General features: G+C 33.4%; 2 protein-coding genes across 2 annotated transcripts; both read right to left on the reverse strand.

Annotated features, from left to right (window-relative positions):
- Positions 1 to 4,006: 4,006 nt before the first annotated feature.
- Positions 4,007 to 11,558, reverse strand: LOC114400055 (protein PHOSPHATE STARVATION RESPONSE 1-like). Its single transcript, XM_028362315.1, has 9 exons — positions 11,275 to 11,558; positions 9,688 to 9,751; positions 8,941 to 9,592; positions 8,630 to 8,831; positions 8,467 to 8,543; positions 8,348 to 8,387; positions 7,358 to 7,415; positions 6,535 to 6,604; positions 4,007 to 4,792 (listed from the first exon to the last, which is right to left on the reverse strand). Exons 3-9 carry the CDS (start codon positions 9,583 to 9,585, stop codon positions 4,430 to 4,432), a joined length of 1,455 nt encoding a protein of 484 aa, XP_028218116.1. The 5' UTR covers positions 9,586 to 9,592; positions 9,688 to 9,751; positions 11,275 to 11,558; the 3' UTR covers positions 4,007 to 4,429.
- A 1,520-nt stretch (positions 11,559 to 13,078) lies between these two features.
- LOC114399330 (acid phosphatase 1-like) lies at positions 13,079 to 15,815 on the reverse strand. The gene is made up of 3 exons (XM_028361513.1): positions 15,297 to 15,815; positions 13,980 to 14,189; positions 13,079 to 13,470 (listed from the first exon to the last, which is right to left on the reverse strand). Exons 1-3 carry the CDS (start codon positions 15,734 to 15,736, stop codon positions 13,293 to 13,295), a joined length of 828 nt encoding a protein of 275 aa, XP_028217314.1. The 5' UTR covers positions 15,737 to 15,815; the 3' UTR covers positions 13,079 to 13,292.
- Between the last annotated feature and the right edge of the window lie 447 nt (positions 15,816 to 16,262).

Below are 16,262 nucleotides of genomic sequence, written 5' to 3' on the forward strand. Positions count from 1 at the left end.
GTGGGAGAGATAAGTGGGATACGTCTGAATCAATAAGTGTGATGGAAAAATAACTTTATATATCCTACTAGTTAATCAAAGGAGATATCATATTGCACTTCAGAATTTATGTAATATTATTGATATAATTGAGAATAGTATTCCTAAAACTCTGATTTGTCTTTGCCCAGCAGTGGCTTCAACACATGGTATTTTCTTCGATGTACCTGTTTTCTGTGGTCTATTTCAATTACAACCACCAAGAAAAGAACACCGGCATTTACATCAAATCAGTCTTTTAAAACAAGAGGACACATAAGGAGAAGAGACTGATCATTTTTAATGGTGTCATGATAATATATATATATATATATATATATATATATATATATATATATATATATATATATATATATATATATATATATATAGATTCATATTTGTATTGAATTATAATAGATTATATAAAATAAATGATATATTTATTCGACTTGACTGATATTTTTAATATGATCATTTCTAACAGTATTATGATAATAAAAATATATATACAGATTCATCTTCATATTGAATTAAAGGAAAATGGTGTTATATCTTATTTTTAAGAATTTAAATATTATCTGTTTGGTTTCAAAGATACCAACCAAAAAATGAACCGAACCAATAAATTTCACTAAAAAACAGTCCAATAAAATTTTTAAAAAAATAATTTCCTCTGGTTTTCAGTTTTTCTTTTCTTTTTTAATGGATTAGATTTGAATATCTCCACTTAAAAATTATATCATAGATAATTTCTTATTGGTTTACAGTGATAACCATTAAACTATTTAAGAAAACACTAACGTAAATGTTTCATTTAAAAGTAACCATTTAAGAAACTGTTACAAAATTCTATCTAATATGTAATGCAATTTATCAGATACATTGCGTGCTATGAGATTTCTCCGCTCTCTCAAGTCTCACCCGATCCATAGTGTTGACCCCTGAAACATGAAAAGTCAAAGGACAATCAAAGCATGAAGGGACCATGGCAACGGGCAACCACTTGGACCAGAACAAAATAAATGTTCAATAATTTCATATTTTCAGTGAAACCTAATTCCGATCCAAACTGTCCATATGGAAGCATCGTTGCAAGTGAGGCAAACATATGAATACACTATTTGGATTGTGGGTAAACTGATTCAAAATAAAAATCATACTAAAAAGTCAACAAAACAAATCAACTCCAACTCCAAGTAAGACTATCCAGCTTGCATGCATTTCATTGTAACAACAATGCATTCCTTATTCCTTATATTTACATTTACTTCTGTGCCTTTTATCAACAAAAAACTGACTCTAGTGATAACTAGTTGGATTATCATGTCAGAATATGTTTGACAATTCCGAAACCTTCCCAGAAATTATACAATTACGCTATATAAGCGAGTAAAACATTAACAGAGGCCATATGCCATATGCTAAACATGACTAGTTTTCAAAAGGTTCATGCTCTTCTCTTTCATATACTCTTGCTATCCTTGCTTCCATTGAAAATCACTTCATCTCCAACAACAGAAGCAGAAGCCCTTGTCGAATGGAAAAACAGTCTATCGCCTCTTCTTCCTCTCTCTCTACACTCATCATGGTCCCTCACAAACATTGGCAACCTTTACAATTGGGGTGTCATCGTTTGTGACAACAATAACAATAGTCTCAGAGATAAGCTTGTCTGGTGCCAATCTCACTGGGACTCTCACGACCTTGGATTTTGCTTCCCTCCCTAACCTCACCAAACTCAACCTCAATCACAACAATTTTGATGGGTCAATACCATCAGCAATTGACAATGTGACATTTTATTTTTAAAAAGACTTTTTAATAAAAAAAATAATCAATAAAGTTTTAGAAAATGATAAGATTTTTATAATTAAATAAATAAAGAAAAATAGCTATATTAAAATAATGATCTGAAGAAGAAAAAAAATATATGATTTATTCTAGGAAATAAAATAGAGTTTGTTTTTATAAACTAATAAAAATAAATAATAGGATATGAGTATTCTAATAGGCGTAGTTTTCACATGTCTCCTCTTTCTCTCAATTTTGTTTTCCTCTCCCCCTTCCAAAACTCTCTCATTTTCCTGCATACCACCAAACTTGTTTCAGAAAAACAACGATCTCGAACTCATCCACCGTTAGATCGTCATGAAATTTTAGCACCAGGTTTGGAACTCATTTTCAAAAATTCTCACAATTGGGAATTTCGAAATCGAAATCATGTCAGAGCTAAGAGAAATACATTTTGCATCGTAGCCTTTTCTTTTCCCGTAGAAACCAAAAACGTTTTTGGTAAAACTACAATCTCGGATTCTTTAACCGTTGGATTGTCATAAAATTATAATATGTGGTTAGTGATTCAATTCCTCACACCTTCACCTTTGGGATTTTCCCAATAATATCCATGGAGAGAAAAAACAAAATCGCACAAAGACAGTATAAAATGGAAGTTTCAATCTCTTCTTCTCTTTGACGTTTGGGAACCCTATCAAAGCAATCAGAGAAAAAAGAACTTGCTAGAGATGCCGCTATCGCTATTGGAAGACACGTGAGCCCGCTTAGAGGTAAGGGACAATTGGGATGAAAATGAACATGTGTAAGGATCCTTAGAAAATTAAATTGAGTTTATTTTGAGATGTTTATTAAATTATAATTTTTCTTTTATTATTATAAATACAATATTGATGTCTTGATGCAAATTTGTTGATAAAATAGAGTGATCTTGGTGTTTTTATTTTTTTTATATCTATGATTTTGATTAATTGATTTTGGTATAATTGTGTGAAATTATTTGAGGGGTTTTACTCCTCATGTTGTGATAAACTTTTTGTATCAATTGTTATATTGAGATTATGAAATGGTAATTCAAATTGTGAGTATATGATAATTTGAACCTGTGATTAATGGCAAAATAGATGTGTATTGAGATGTGGTATTGAGCTGTGAGCTATGAACTGTGCAATCACACAATTGTAAGACCCTTTAAGGGCGACGAGTATTATGATGGGATTCACTGTGAGAACCCGACGAGTTAAAATAATTTTGAAAACAATTGAGTAGTTATGTGTATTGCATAGTTCATAGGTAAAGTGTATATGATTTATGAGGTGTGATAACATGTTAATTGAGATTATACCATTGTGATTGAGATCGAATATATGTGATAAATTATGTATATATGTATGTGATTGAGATGTTGTGTGCATTGGGTTATGAACTATGGATTGTATAATCATACGACTATAAGACCTTTTAAGGACGACGAGTTAATACTAAGTCCCTTCAAGGGCGACGAGTTAATGCTAAGACCCTTTAAGGGCGCCGAGTTAATGTTAATACCCTTTAAGGGTGACGAGATAAACTATTTAAGAACAATTGAGGAGTCATGTGTTTTGTACAGTTCATAGATAGAGTCTGTGTGCTAAAATATTTTCTGGATTGAAATGTGTTTTGTTTTTATTTTCTGACAAATATGTTATTCGGTAGTAGAATTGTATTTGAAGTTGAAATTTAAAATTACAATAAAGGATAGGTTTGATGATTGAAGCATCTGTATCTATGTTTCTATTTTACATGCTTGGTTACACCAGTCTTGCGTGAAGCAAACTAGCTTGGATGTGTGTATTTATTTTTGCCATATAGATAGAGCATTTTACATTGAGCACATTTTGTTTTTGCCTTTTGCTTATATGTATTGGCTATAAGTTTTTGGTTAACTATTTTTGCTTAAAAGATGCTTTGAACTGAAATTCTATTGCTAATCAAGAGATGACTTTGTTGTGTAGAATGCAACAAGGTGGGGGAGTGGCATGCGTCTCAAGAATCAGAAAGAAAAATAACCTCATAACTGCTTCGCAAACATGTAACAATCGAAAGAATGATTCTATTCCAAGTGAAACAAATGGCCAAATAATAACAGAGGATATGCTGACATTCCTAGGCTACCTGCAAATATGCACTTCAGCACTATTTGTTAAAAACAAACTTAAGAACTAGAATTGTACCCTTCTTTTATTATTTTGGTACAGTTAAAATAAACAATTCATATTGGAGATGTACGCACTAACATAGAATTTTGGGTGGTAGTATTTGGTAAGATACTGTCCTAGTTCAATCCTCACTTATGATTTGAGTTGTAGCCATTATCTGTACTGTACACTAGAATCTCATCCTAACATGGATGCTAAATAAGAAGTTCGAAGAACGTCTTGGTCAAAAATTTGACTCATCATTTTTGTAACAAAATGACAGACACACATGCAAGTCCTCATTGATCACAACAGGACAGGGGGAACTCAAGCTATGGAGCTCTAGACATTAATCTACCAAGTCTTCCTTACTAAATAAAAATCTTAAATGAATCAGTATCGTCTTGTCAGTTCAATGCTGATTCAGTAGACCATATGGCTTACTCCTCTGTCCTTGGACGCTTTGAGGCTTTAGCACTATCTTCACTAGCATGTTGCTCAGGATTCTCAGAAGCTTGACTTTCAGGAGCATCCTGCTTCTCACCCACTTCCAATGCGCTTTCCTCAACTGTGGTAATGCCATTAGCCTGATCAGCTCCTGACTTGCAATGGTCCACCTTGATGGTTTCTGATTCAGTTTTGGCTGGAGAATCTTTGATGGCATCAGAAGACACTCCAGATTGACTTTCGATGGCAGACGATGATGCCTTAAATGTTTCAATGCCAGGTTTGCACTGCTTCTCAAACATCATTTGAAGGTACCTTCCTTGTTCTTCTATTCGCAACTGTAGATTTCTTTGAATCTAACATAGAAAATAGGAGAGAACTGTATCAGATCATACCGTGGAAAAAGGAACAACCATAAGAGAGAAGTGAGTATGCCTTGGAAATTTCATGCATGGGATATAACAAAAGTCCCATACCCCGAAATTCTATTAGGCATAACCTATATGCCAAATAATATTACAGAAATTAGTTTCATGCTCAAAGAAGAAACAAAAGTTCTCACCATTGTAGTCAGGGATACCCATAGTCCACATGGCAAACTATAGTAACCATATTCTTTTATTCCTCTTAAAATTAAAAGGGTAAAAAAAAAAAAGGTTCAAAAGAAAGTTTGCAAGACTTAATGAGCATAGTTCTATCTGTTCTACAAGTAGTCAAGGGTATGGGCATCACCTATAAATTAACATGCTGTGTTTATGTTTAGTATCTAATTTTTAAGCAATAGCAAAGAGAAACAACCTAATTGATAAGAACATAAAGAAAATTAATATCACCTCTTTTTGTTTTGTGAGGTAGCGTGGCAAGTTTGTTGCAAGGCTGTAAGCCATTTCGGCTGTTCAGAAATTACCAAATGTTGCAGGTTATGAAGGTTTCTGGAGTAGAAAGAACAAATCAATGCTATGGAAGTGTCCACTTTTCGAAAGAACCCAGTGTATTATGTTAGAGTTTAATTCCTCCTCAACTTTTATGGGACGCACTTTCATAGCCTCTTCGCAGGTTTCCCTTGTGGTTTTTTAAGTGTAATTCTAAGAATCCAAGACTTGCAAAGGGGATGGGTTGTTCTTTTGAGCTGATTTTTTCACTCACTCTCTTTGCTGTTGTTTGCTTTGTAGCTTTTGGAAGATTCAGGATTCTCCTGATTTCTACCATTTCCTTTCTTAATGAATTTATTGGAAAAGCCACCTTAATTGTGGAAACTCCTTAGCCCGCCTTAGTTGCAGCCCCTTTGGGGGTTTTGCCTGAAGTGCAACACTAAGGGTGGTGGTTTAATGGTTTAGTCCCACATCAACTAGAGATAAGGCCAAATTAAAGTATATAAGTGGGGGGCAACCCTTACCTTACAAGTCGGTTTTGCAAGGTTGAATTAAGTTCAAATTCACATTCTAAGACGATACCAGAGCTTATCCTAGATCCATTAAAAGAGCCACCCACCATATTATCCATGCACCAAGCCCAAAAGTATTAGGTGGAGGGGATGTTTTGAGAAAAATCCAAGTCTTACATCGGCTAAAGATAGTGTCAAGATAGAGTATATATGTGGGGGGGCAACCCTCCCCCTATAAGCTAACTTTTTGGGGTTAAGTTAAGCCCAAACCCACATTCTAAGAGAATTCTTCTCTACTTAAAAGGTACCGCAATTATCTACAATGATATGAAACTAATCTAATGATTATATATTGAGACTGGTCATTTATTGAGATTTTGAGAATGATATGCCACTAAGAAATTAGACAACTTTTGTACTTAAACAAAAAAATAAGAATAAACAGTAAACAATATTAACTCCTTTCTTTATAGGCAAGTTACTTTCCTCAATTCCTTTCACCATGCTCACAAACATCGGTTGAAGTTCATAATGCTAGTAAGTCCTAAAAGTTCATTCTCACTATTTCCATTAAGTTATAAATGATGAATTTTGATAGCCATGACAACTGTGGCAGAAATGCAGCTTGCAAACGAGCCTTTGAATCAAATTTCTAGTCTTTTAACAATCAATGAACACATCAGAAGGAAATTCCTAAAAGATCAGAGTTCATACCTCAAGCTGTTCATGCAACCGCTTCTGAACCTCCATCTGCAGCCTCAGAGCTTCAGTGATCTCAATACCACTGTCAACAATTCAGTCATAAAGTCAGCATAAAAATTAGTATTCATGTCTCTGCATGTCAAATATGCCCAAAAAACTTTACATAGTGCCATTAAATATTAATCCTCTCATAGCCCTAATCCGGGATGGCTCCTTGAAAATACTCAAAGTTCTTTCATGATTCTTACATCATAACCCACTAAGAACCTTGATGAAGACTGTATTGACGGTCTATCTAAAATCCTCCTCTTTTATTTTATTCCTTATATAAGTTATATTCATCGATAAAGCTTCCCCTACCTTTTTGTCCATCTATCTGTTCTCTTCTCCAGTTAAGTGATAAGATTTGGATAATTACTGCCAATAGAAGAAACAAAGCATACAGGGCTAAAACTCCATTAAAGTTGCATGCCAGTGCTGTGAGTGTTAGTGTCAGTCTCTAGGATGCAATCACTAGCTAGCATGATTGGATATGCAACTTTTCCCGCCAAACAGAACAAATAACTAACATCAATGATGAATGGAAAACTTAAGCCCACATTTCAAGTTTTAAAAGCCATGTTTTCTCATACCTTTAGATTGATTTGGACGGTGATGGTAAAATTTAAAGATAAATGTATAAAATACTTAACATCAGAGGAGAATACTCGTATTAGCAAAGTCACATCAGAGAACAAAATGTTGCCAAACAGTTTGATGTATCAATTTCCATGGAAATACAACACGACATAAGAGAAGTTACTTAAATTAAATAGTAATAGAATCGTTTACGTACGTTTTCAAATCCAGAGATGACATCTCTTCAATTGGACTTAGTTTTTTCTCTGCAGCTCCTGCCAACAGTATTCAACAAATTGTGCATTATAGGACTACATAGAGAAGGAGCATTGCTCTAGATTTCAAGGAAGAGATTTAAGGCAAACTACTTCAACACATCAAATGCAGAAAACCAGATCAATAACAGACACCAATAGAGTTAAGTCTCACAATCTCTCCAATTTATCTTAGCCTAAAACTAAAATAAAGGAAATACAGTTAATGTGCACTTGGGTAGTTATTTGAAAGTTCAAAAACTCTTCTATTCTCTTTGATTTTCATATAAAAAAAAAAAACAAGTATTATTACATATGTGCTGGAGCATACCAAAATACTTGAATGTGAGTTCATATACATGGCGTTGTATCCTAATTTTCACCATATTGCCAAATTCCACTGTCTTACTTTACTGGATACAAAACTTGTATCTGTATTGGTCATACATGTGCAACATTCACTTCTAAACATGTTCACAACTAGGTTATGCAGAATATAGGAAACGATTCCATGGGAACTTGCATCTTAAACGGTTTCATAATACAGTAATTAGGAGGGGGAAAGGAAGGAAAAAAAGTCTGATACCATAAACAAAAGGAGAAGCCAAAAACATATAATCAAAATATTACAGACAAAGGGCTTAAGATCCACTAGAAACAATGTAAGACTTCACTTACACCATTCAATAACTTACTATATAACTAATATAAGGTGAATAGATGATTTTCTTTCTTGTTTGTTTGAAAAGCATATTTTATGTAAATTCCAATTTTTTTTATATACACCAAACTAGTATCCAATTAATATGAAATTTGATGAGAATTATCAACTTGGCATACATCCAAAATTTATTCAATAGCCAATGATCTCCTCATCCTAACTAACACGCAAAACATTACCTATACAGTATACATAAGGAATATATAATACAATGCATATGTTACTTGAGTACCTTCAGATGACTCAGGTCTATATCTAGCTGTCCTGTACTTCTGCATTTCATGGAGCAATATTTTTCAACAAAAGCACGAAAGGAAACAAACTTATGAAGACAAAACGAATTGTTTATACCTGTAGGTGGCTTTTAACATGGTATATAGTTAATCCATCAACTTTCATGAGCTTCAGCACACCTTTAGGGGTAGCTCCTGTAAAAAGATAATGGGGAAAAATAAGGAGGCAGAAGTTTAAGAAACTAAGGCCTTGCATTGAAAAGAGAGAAAGATAGACATACTTTCACTCCCACCAAGTTGGTTGACAGCCTCCACAAATGCCTCATGAAGCTCAGGTGTCCAGCGCATCCGTGGCTTGGCAGGTGCAGAATTTGTTGAGGAAGTTGGGGCAACACCAACACGATTTTCTCCAGATGAAGCAGGAAGTTGTTGATGGCTTTGGGATTGGTGTCCTATTGGAAGTTGAGAAGATGATTTTGCGACCTGGTACATCGCCTTAAGAAACAAATGAGTTTCTAACATATTGCTTGAATAAATTGCTAATAAGTATACTCTGCAAGCTCATATTGGTTTGAGAAATTAAAAACTTAACCTTTGGTTCAAGATCTTGAATGTTGTCAGCAAGAAGATCATTCCAATTAGAAGTCAAAGGATCAACATCACTGATTAATTGGTCAGCCCACTCCTGCCAATCATTTCGCTTAGAATACTCTTCAGTTGCCATGATATTGCAGTCACTGCTTTCTACTTGACTATTACCAATGGAGGTATTGGCAGGGAAATCGAGAAAGCTAGGCAAGGAATCTGTATGCCAGGAAACACTGTTTCCATTGGAATAAGGGGTTGATGTTGTAGAAGGTATCGGTTCACTATTTGAAGAATAAGATAATGGCAATGAAGCCATGTTACTTAATGACTGTGAAATAAAATGAGTATTTCTAGGTTGTTTTTCATGAGATGAAAAGGATGAGTGATGAAGATCAGTTGAATATCCAGGAGAAGATGAAAACATATGCCCAACTGCTCCGCTGGAAGTTAAATGACTTGAATGTGTATAAGGTTTTGTTTTAAGCTCTTTTTCCATAAAAACTGGTTTAGAATCAGATAATTTAGGGTATGTCTCTTCTAGAGGCGATGGAAGGGCAGGCAATGATGAGGGAAATGCTTCAGACATCCCCATGTTATTGAGTTGCTTAGCATTTGATCTGTCAATAGAGAAAGCAGAACGTGCTTCCATAATTTTCCTAAATTGTTAGTTGAAAAGATAAAAGTGTCAGTTATCTAGTCAAACTAGTAAAAGCTTTAGACTTTTCATTTTCCCTTGGATGGCAATGCTCACCAGTAAAATTCTACAAAGCTTGTTTTTTGTTCTTGATGCCCAAACCAGACAAGTTGTCATCAATCTTCACAATTATGAAAGAAAAAAAGCTACTTTAGCATCAAAAGTTAACCAAAAAGAAAGCAACTTGCTTGTGAGAACATCGTTTCTTTAGATTATAAAACCTCGTCATGAATGTAAGACTATAAACAGAATGGGTAATCTTAAACACAAATCTAAACTTGATAAAAGGAACATATGAACAATTTAAAAACCTTAAACCACATAGCTGTTAATCATAAACCTAAAAGTTGAGTATAAGATAATATTCAATGCATTGGGTTTGCAATATGAAAAATAACTTTCTGGAAGTTAGTGTTGATTACACTTACACCCTTCTTGATTGGAAAATAAAACCTACCTCATTTGCACCTCCCTTGCTTTGTACTATGTGTACGGTTCAGATATAAAAATTGGGAGGTATGGCTAATTTACTTAAAACAATGATTGTCAATGTGTAAGAATAATATATAAAGTAAAGGAGTTACACTTCTATTGGAGATACAATAGTTTAAATTATGACTCCAAATAATGCATTGGTACAATTCTATTTGGCACAATAAGCTGCAAAACTTTGATACATGATACAATAAAACCAGACATCTTTGAAATGCTACAGCAATCAACAAGGAAAAAAATAAACTCCTTGCTTCCAAGTATCACAACATGAAATGAAAAAGAAGGGGGGTAAGTGAAAATTTTGGGAGCATGCTTAATGATTCCTTTAGTATGATAAAACACCAGCCAAAAGAACAAGAAAAAAAACATTACAATCATCATGCAATACAAACCGAAGTCTGAAAATTACACATCCCATTGAAATGTTCATATAAGTAAGAACATCTTTGTTCATAATAAATTTTGCCATTGATATTGCTCAGTACAGGTTTAGTTTACTAACCAAACACATCAAGAATGACGAGCTTAAGCAGAAAAACAAAAGCTGCAAATATATATTATTCATGATAGACAACCAATAAGTAACACGAAATGCTCTCAGTATCAAACTCTACCAATTTTCAGTTTCATCCCCACTATTTTCACACAGTTCAAACTTCAAAGGGTTGGTCAAGACTCAGAAAACAACACATACACCCAACATCTAAGCCACCACTACCAGGCTCCCAACAACAGGCACAGCACGCAAGGAAGCATAATTTATTAAAAATAATCTAAAAAAATGTGAAAACTGGTGATTAAACATCTCCTTAACCAATAATAAACCAGCAGAAGAAGAAAAATTCCTTAGAAAGCAATTCATACTACACAAACAAATCTTCAGACGATGTACATAACAACACGCATGCAAACGAATAACCCATTGAATTGACAAAAAAAATTGGGTAAATTAGGAACGGAATTCCTGCCAACGCTAAAGGGTGAAACCAAAAACACGAAGAAAAGGAATAGAAGTGACCCAATGCAAATTGGACCCAAAATCAACAAAAAAAAAGGGGGGGAAATTGAAGAAAAGGGTGTTTTCGCAAATAACAGACAAGACAGAATACAACCGAAATTTCACGAAATCAGTCGCGTCAAAAATCTTACCCGAGAAGGGTTTCACGTGAAGCTGAAGAATTCGATGCAGACTAGGGCGGGTGCTTTTAATTCCGTCACCGGCAAGGCGAAGAAGGTTGGGTGCTCGCGAGAGTGAACGGTGACGAACGAATGCGCTTTGGCTTTGGCCTCTTTTGGTTGGAGGAATAGCCGCTGGCAACCCTACGCGCCAATGTGGCGCGTGAAGCTCACTCTCGGTGATTGGATTGGTGGTGGTGTTGTTGTAGTAGTCGTAGTACCATGTACATTCCCCAATGTAATAATTTACTAACGTACGACTTTGTTTGAGGTGGTGATGTGCTGTAATGGTGATTAGAGTGAGTGCGAACAGAAAAATATCTAACGGTGTACACGTGAGGTTTGCTTTGCACCGTATGATTAAGAAAAATGTTCTTTCATTTTCCTCAAAAGGCAAAAACCAGACCCAAATTACCATGCTTGGAATTTGGAAATACCTTTTCGGAAAGATTGAAATTAAAAAAAAAAACCTCAAAAATAAGGAATTATTAAAGATTAAAGATAAGTATATTTTAAAGATGTACTCCATTCATTAAAATCTTAGTTACTATTTTTGAAGTGTATTTTCTAAAAAAGTAATAAAATCTGTTTTTTTTTTTAAAATTGAGTTGCTTCTATTTTAAGCAATATAGTAATTTTCTAGCACAAAATGCATGCAGGTGGGAGGCTCCGATTAGCTGTCTTTTATTTTTTTTAACTGCGTGATTTTATGTGATTTAAAAATGTTAATCAGAGGTCAAAGAAATCCAGAGTGGAACCCATCAATTTTTCTGTTAGTTTTTTCTTCCTATGGTCACTTTTACTTGATCAAATAGTTAATTACTGAAAATATATAACACATTTGCAAACTATTAAACTTTTTAATAGCACCAATTTAGTTTAATTGGTTAAACATGCGTAAATCATTGTAAATTTTATTATAACTTTTTTCAATTTTTACTAACAAAAAAAACTATTATTTTTTTATGGCAACGACAGATTGAAAAATATTAAATGTATCTCATTTGTTAGGTGAAGGGAAAAGAAACAGAAAATTCGAAAAAAAAATAAAGGAAAAGGAAAAAAAAACTGGTACGTGTAATTAATAATATAATAAAAATAAAAAGATTAAATTATCCGGTTGGTACCTATAATTGTCCCTAAACAGTTAGAAAATTTTACCCTGTGTTAGTAATAGAGACTAAAACTAACTTTTGTGAATACAAAATAACTGATTTATATGTAAGGACTAAAATTTGTAACTTATATATATATATATATATACTAAAACTTAAAATGAGAAATTTTAAAAACAAGTCAACAGTTTAACCTGAAAAAAAAATAGGATTGAAATCAAACTAATATAATAACTATTCTGCTTTATGTTGTCATCATTAAGACCCTCGCCCACCTTCCATTGGGCATTTTTGTTTTCTTATAAATAATGCTTTGACAATGAGAGAGAGTGCACTTTGTTTAGCTAGCCTAGAAAACAAGACTAGGACAATTAGCAATTTGACATGGTGAGAAACATTTGGGCCATGGTGTCCTCATTGTTTCCACATTTTATTAGTATCGTTAATTGTCAATGTTAACCTTTTTAGAATCCAATTAATTTTTTAATTATTCTTTTACAACATCAAATAGGTTATTGAAGAACATGTCAGCAACCATGTGACACTTGAAAGATGCTTTTATATTATTTTGTTTTACGGGCATCTATTCCGACTGAAGAAAATAGATACTACGAGTTATGTTACTTTGTCGTAGCAAAGAAATAAAGCTGTCAACAGCGTCATGACCCTTTTAAATAGCCTTTTCTCTTCCCACATAAAAGCCCATTTTGATTTTGTGCAATGGGGTAAGTAATAGAATATCAAAAGTTCCATAATTCATAAACCTTTGCAATGATGAAGGGACAATAGCTTATGGGTATTATGGCCTCATGCTTATGCTAATGCCAATAAAGTTAAAAGTATGTTCATATAATAGGCAAACAGTGAGAAATTAATTTATGCTTTATAGTAAATGGAGTTGGGTAGTTTGAATGTTCTCTTGGCCATTGGAAGTCCATCAAAAGTGCTCCATTGATCTCCCACAATACCCCATATGTTGTAACCTTCATCAACCAATTGTTGCCTCACCATGGAATGGTATTTTTTCACTTCCACCAATTCATCATCAAAACCCCTGCCGACATAATAAAGGTAATTTATTAAGAATTGTTAGGGAAATTTTATTAAGTGGTTTATACTTTAGACCACTACCCGTTTATAGACCGATCAATCTTTATATCACATGTACTCAAAAAAATTAATTTATAAAAAAATAATAACTCTCAATTATATATTATGTAAAAATCAATGGAAATCATCCAAACCACTTAACTTAATGAATAAATATTGAGTGGACACAATAACCGCGGTCTACATTCAAGAACTAGTAAATTGATATCATTGTATAAATATGAGATTGTTTAAATAATTAGATGCATATTTTAAGTCTGATTTATATAAGAGGGTAAAATAGTTTTACACTAACAACATATAATTATTAAATTCAATAGTCATCTTATCTTTATCGGACAGTTAATTAGTTTGCCGTATAAATGTGTTAAATTTCTGATTGTATGAAATTTGGCCCCATAACTCATTCTCAATTGCTGATAAAAGGAGAAAAAAATACAATAAATTAATTACCTCAATGTAAGCCTAGTCCATCCATGGTATCCAACACTCACAAGGTTGTCTACGGTGGGAGATCTTAGGTTTTCCTTTCTTGAAGAAATCAGAAAGATTTTGAACCCTTTGTTCTTGATTTCATGGAAGAGCTCGAGTGTGTGATCAAGAGCTGGTGCCTTGCTTTTCTTCATCCATTCTTCTAAAGATGTTACGTTCAGCTTTTCTCCCCTAGAGTTTTTATTCCAATAGAGTATTTAATATTAATATAAGACTATAAAATTAATATCCGGGTATTTCAAAATTAAATATCCCAAGACTAACAAGTAACAAAATTCAATATACATCCCCCACCCCCCAATAAAAAAAAATCAATATAGTCTTTTAAAACACTATATTTTTGTATTTTGGGTGGAAGTTGACACAATCATAAGTGATGCACATAATTACAATGTTGTGATTAAGATAATTGTTCTTCACGAGTCAAATGTAAGTTGATTGATTGCCCCAGTTACATCAGATTAGCTAGTTACCTAACTCACAGCTTTTTTCATTCTTTGAATAATAATCTTCACAAAGACGGGATTTTGGCTTAAATTCTTGAAACTTGAAACAACTTTGAGAAGGAACCTTCGTCAATGGAAATAAAAGAAGGTTAGAGTGACTTACACACGTCACTAAATGACGCATCCCAGATTGCACTTCCTAGCTAAAAGACAGAGCATAAAATAAAGAAATTGAATCCACAAAATTGAATTGATTCCGTTAAATCTTAACTATTAATGTCATGAACCAGTTTTGCACCACTTGGACAAAAATAGCACCAACTAAATCTACTCAACATTCAACAATCAACATGACAACATATCCTAAGTAACCCATCTGATAAAAGTAGCCTAAACATTATTTTTTTTTATTGAATAAAGTTTCCATGCGTTTTTCTTAGAAGTCTCATAATGTCAGGACATGTCTCAAAATTTATTAAGTGTTTATAGAAATACATATAAATTACTTACTAATAAAGTTTTCACATTGATAATAAGATTTAAACTCACATTTTTATAAAATATAAATTCAATCCTTACCAATCGGAATAATATTTATTGGTAAACATTATTATTCGGACTAGTAAACAACAATAGCAAGAACTTTTTGGTGAGACTAATCCAATATCTCCTTATTGCATCGTGGACACCTAGTCGTAGTCATCATGGTTACTAAAAACTAGCTAATGTCTGAACGGTTCCCATGATTCTAGATTATAGAGTAAAATAAAACCAAAAACTAGTTACATGTGTGTGCACTATATATATAATAATAAAAACATTAGGCACTTACCCAAAACCATGCTTCTTATAATAAGGAATTGTGGACAAAAGGGTCTCATCAATATCAAAAATCCAGGAATCTTTGCCATCATCTTTTAAAGTGCAGAATCCACTCATGTAGAGCCTAATCTCCTCCACTGCCCTCACAGAATCAACATTGTATTGAGATGAAGTCATGTACTTCTTCACATGGTCCACACATTCTTGAGGCACAACACTGAACCCTCTAATGTTGTTTAGTTCAACATTTATCCTCCAACTCTCGCAGTAGTTCTTCAAGTTGTCTCCAACAACCCCTTTTCTCAATCTTTGATTCAAGATGTTCCATTCTGGACGATTCACTACTTCAACACTTTTTCCCCATTTTGGGTTCAATATGTTCCATTGTGGACTCACCAAGCCAATGAAGAGGCCTGCCATGATTAGTGAGAGTGCCAAACATTTGGCCATTTGCACAAAAGAGATGAAGAGGGAGAGGGATTGAAGAGTTGTGTGAAAAGGGGTAATGGGTGAAGAAATTACATATAGGCGTGAAATGGAGTGTGGGACATACCGTGATGACCTTCCTCTTTCCTATACCGAAAATCATACTATTATTCCTATGTTTCCCAATTCTGCTAGGTGATATTCTTGTCCAACACGTTAATACACAATTTGTATGAAAATATTCAAGACTTAAGTATAATACATTGAAATGTCTAGCTAGTTGAAGCATAAGTTTTTATAAACTTTTGGAGTTATAAAATTAACTTAATGATTGAAAGGAGAAGGAAGAAAGGAAGAGATTGTGAATTCAAATATTTTTCAGTAATAAAATACTTATAATTAACATTTATTGATAAAAAAAATTATAATTTTTCTATTACCTACTTTTGATTCTTAGGGTAAAATGTCTAATTACATGCCTCTTTAAGGATGTGACTAATATCGTATCCATTAAATTGTTGTAGGGGAAAGCATACAAAAAGGTGATAAT

This window comes from Glycine soja, chromosome 19 (genome assembly GCF_004193775.1).
Source record: "Glycine soja cultivar W05 chromosome 19, ASM419377v2, whole genome shotgun sequence".
Classification (NCBI taxonomy): domain Eukaryota; kingdom Viridiplantae; phylum Streptophyta; class Magnoliopsida; order Fabales; family Fabaceae; genus Glycine; species Glycine soja.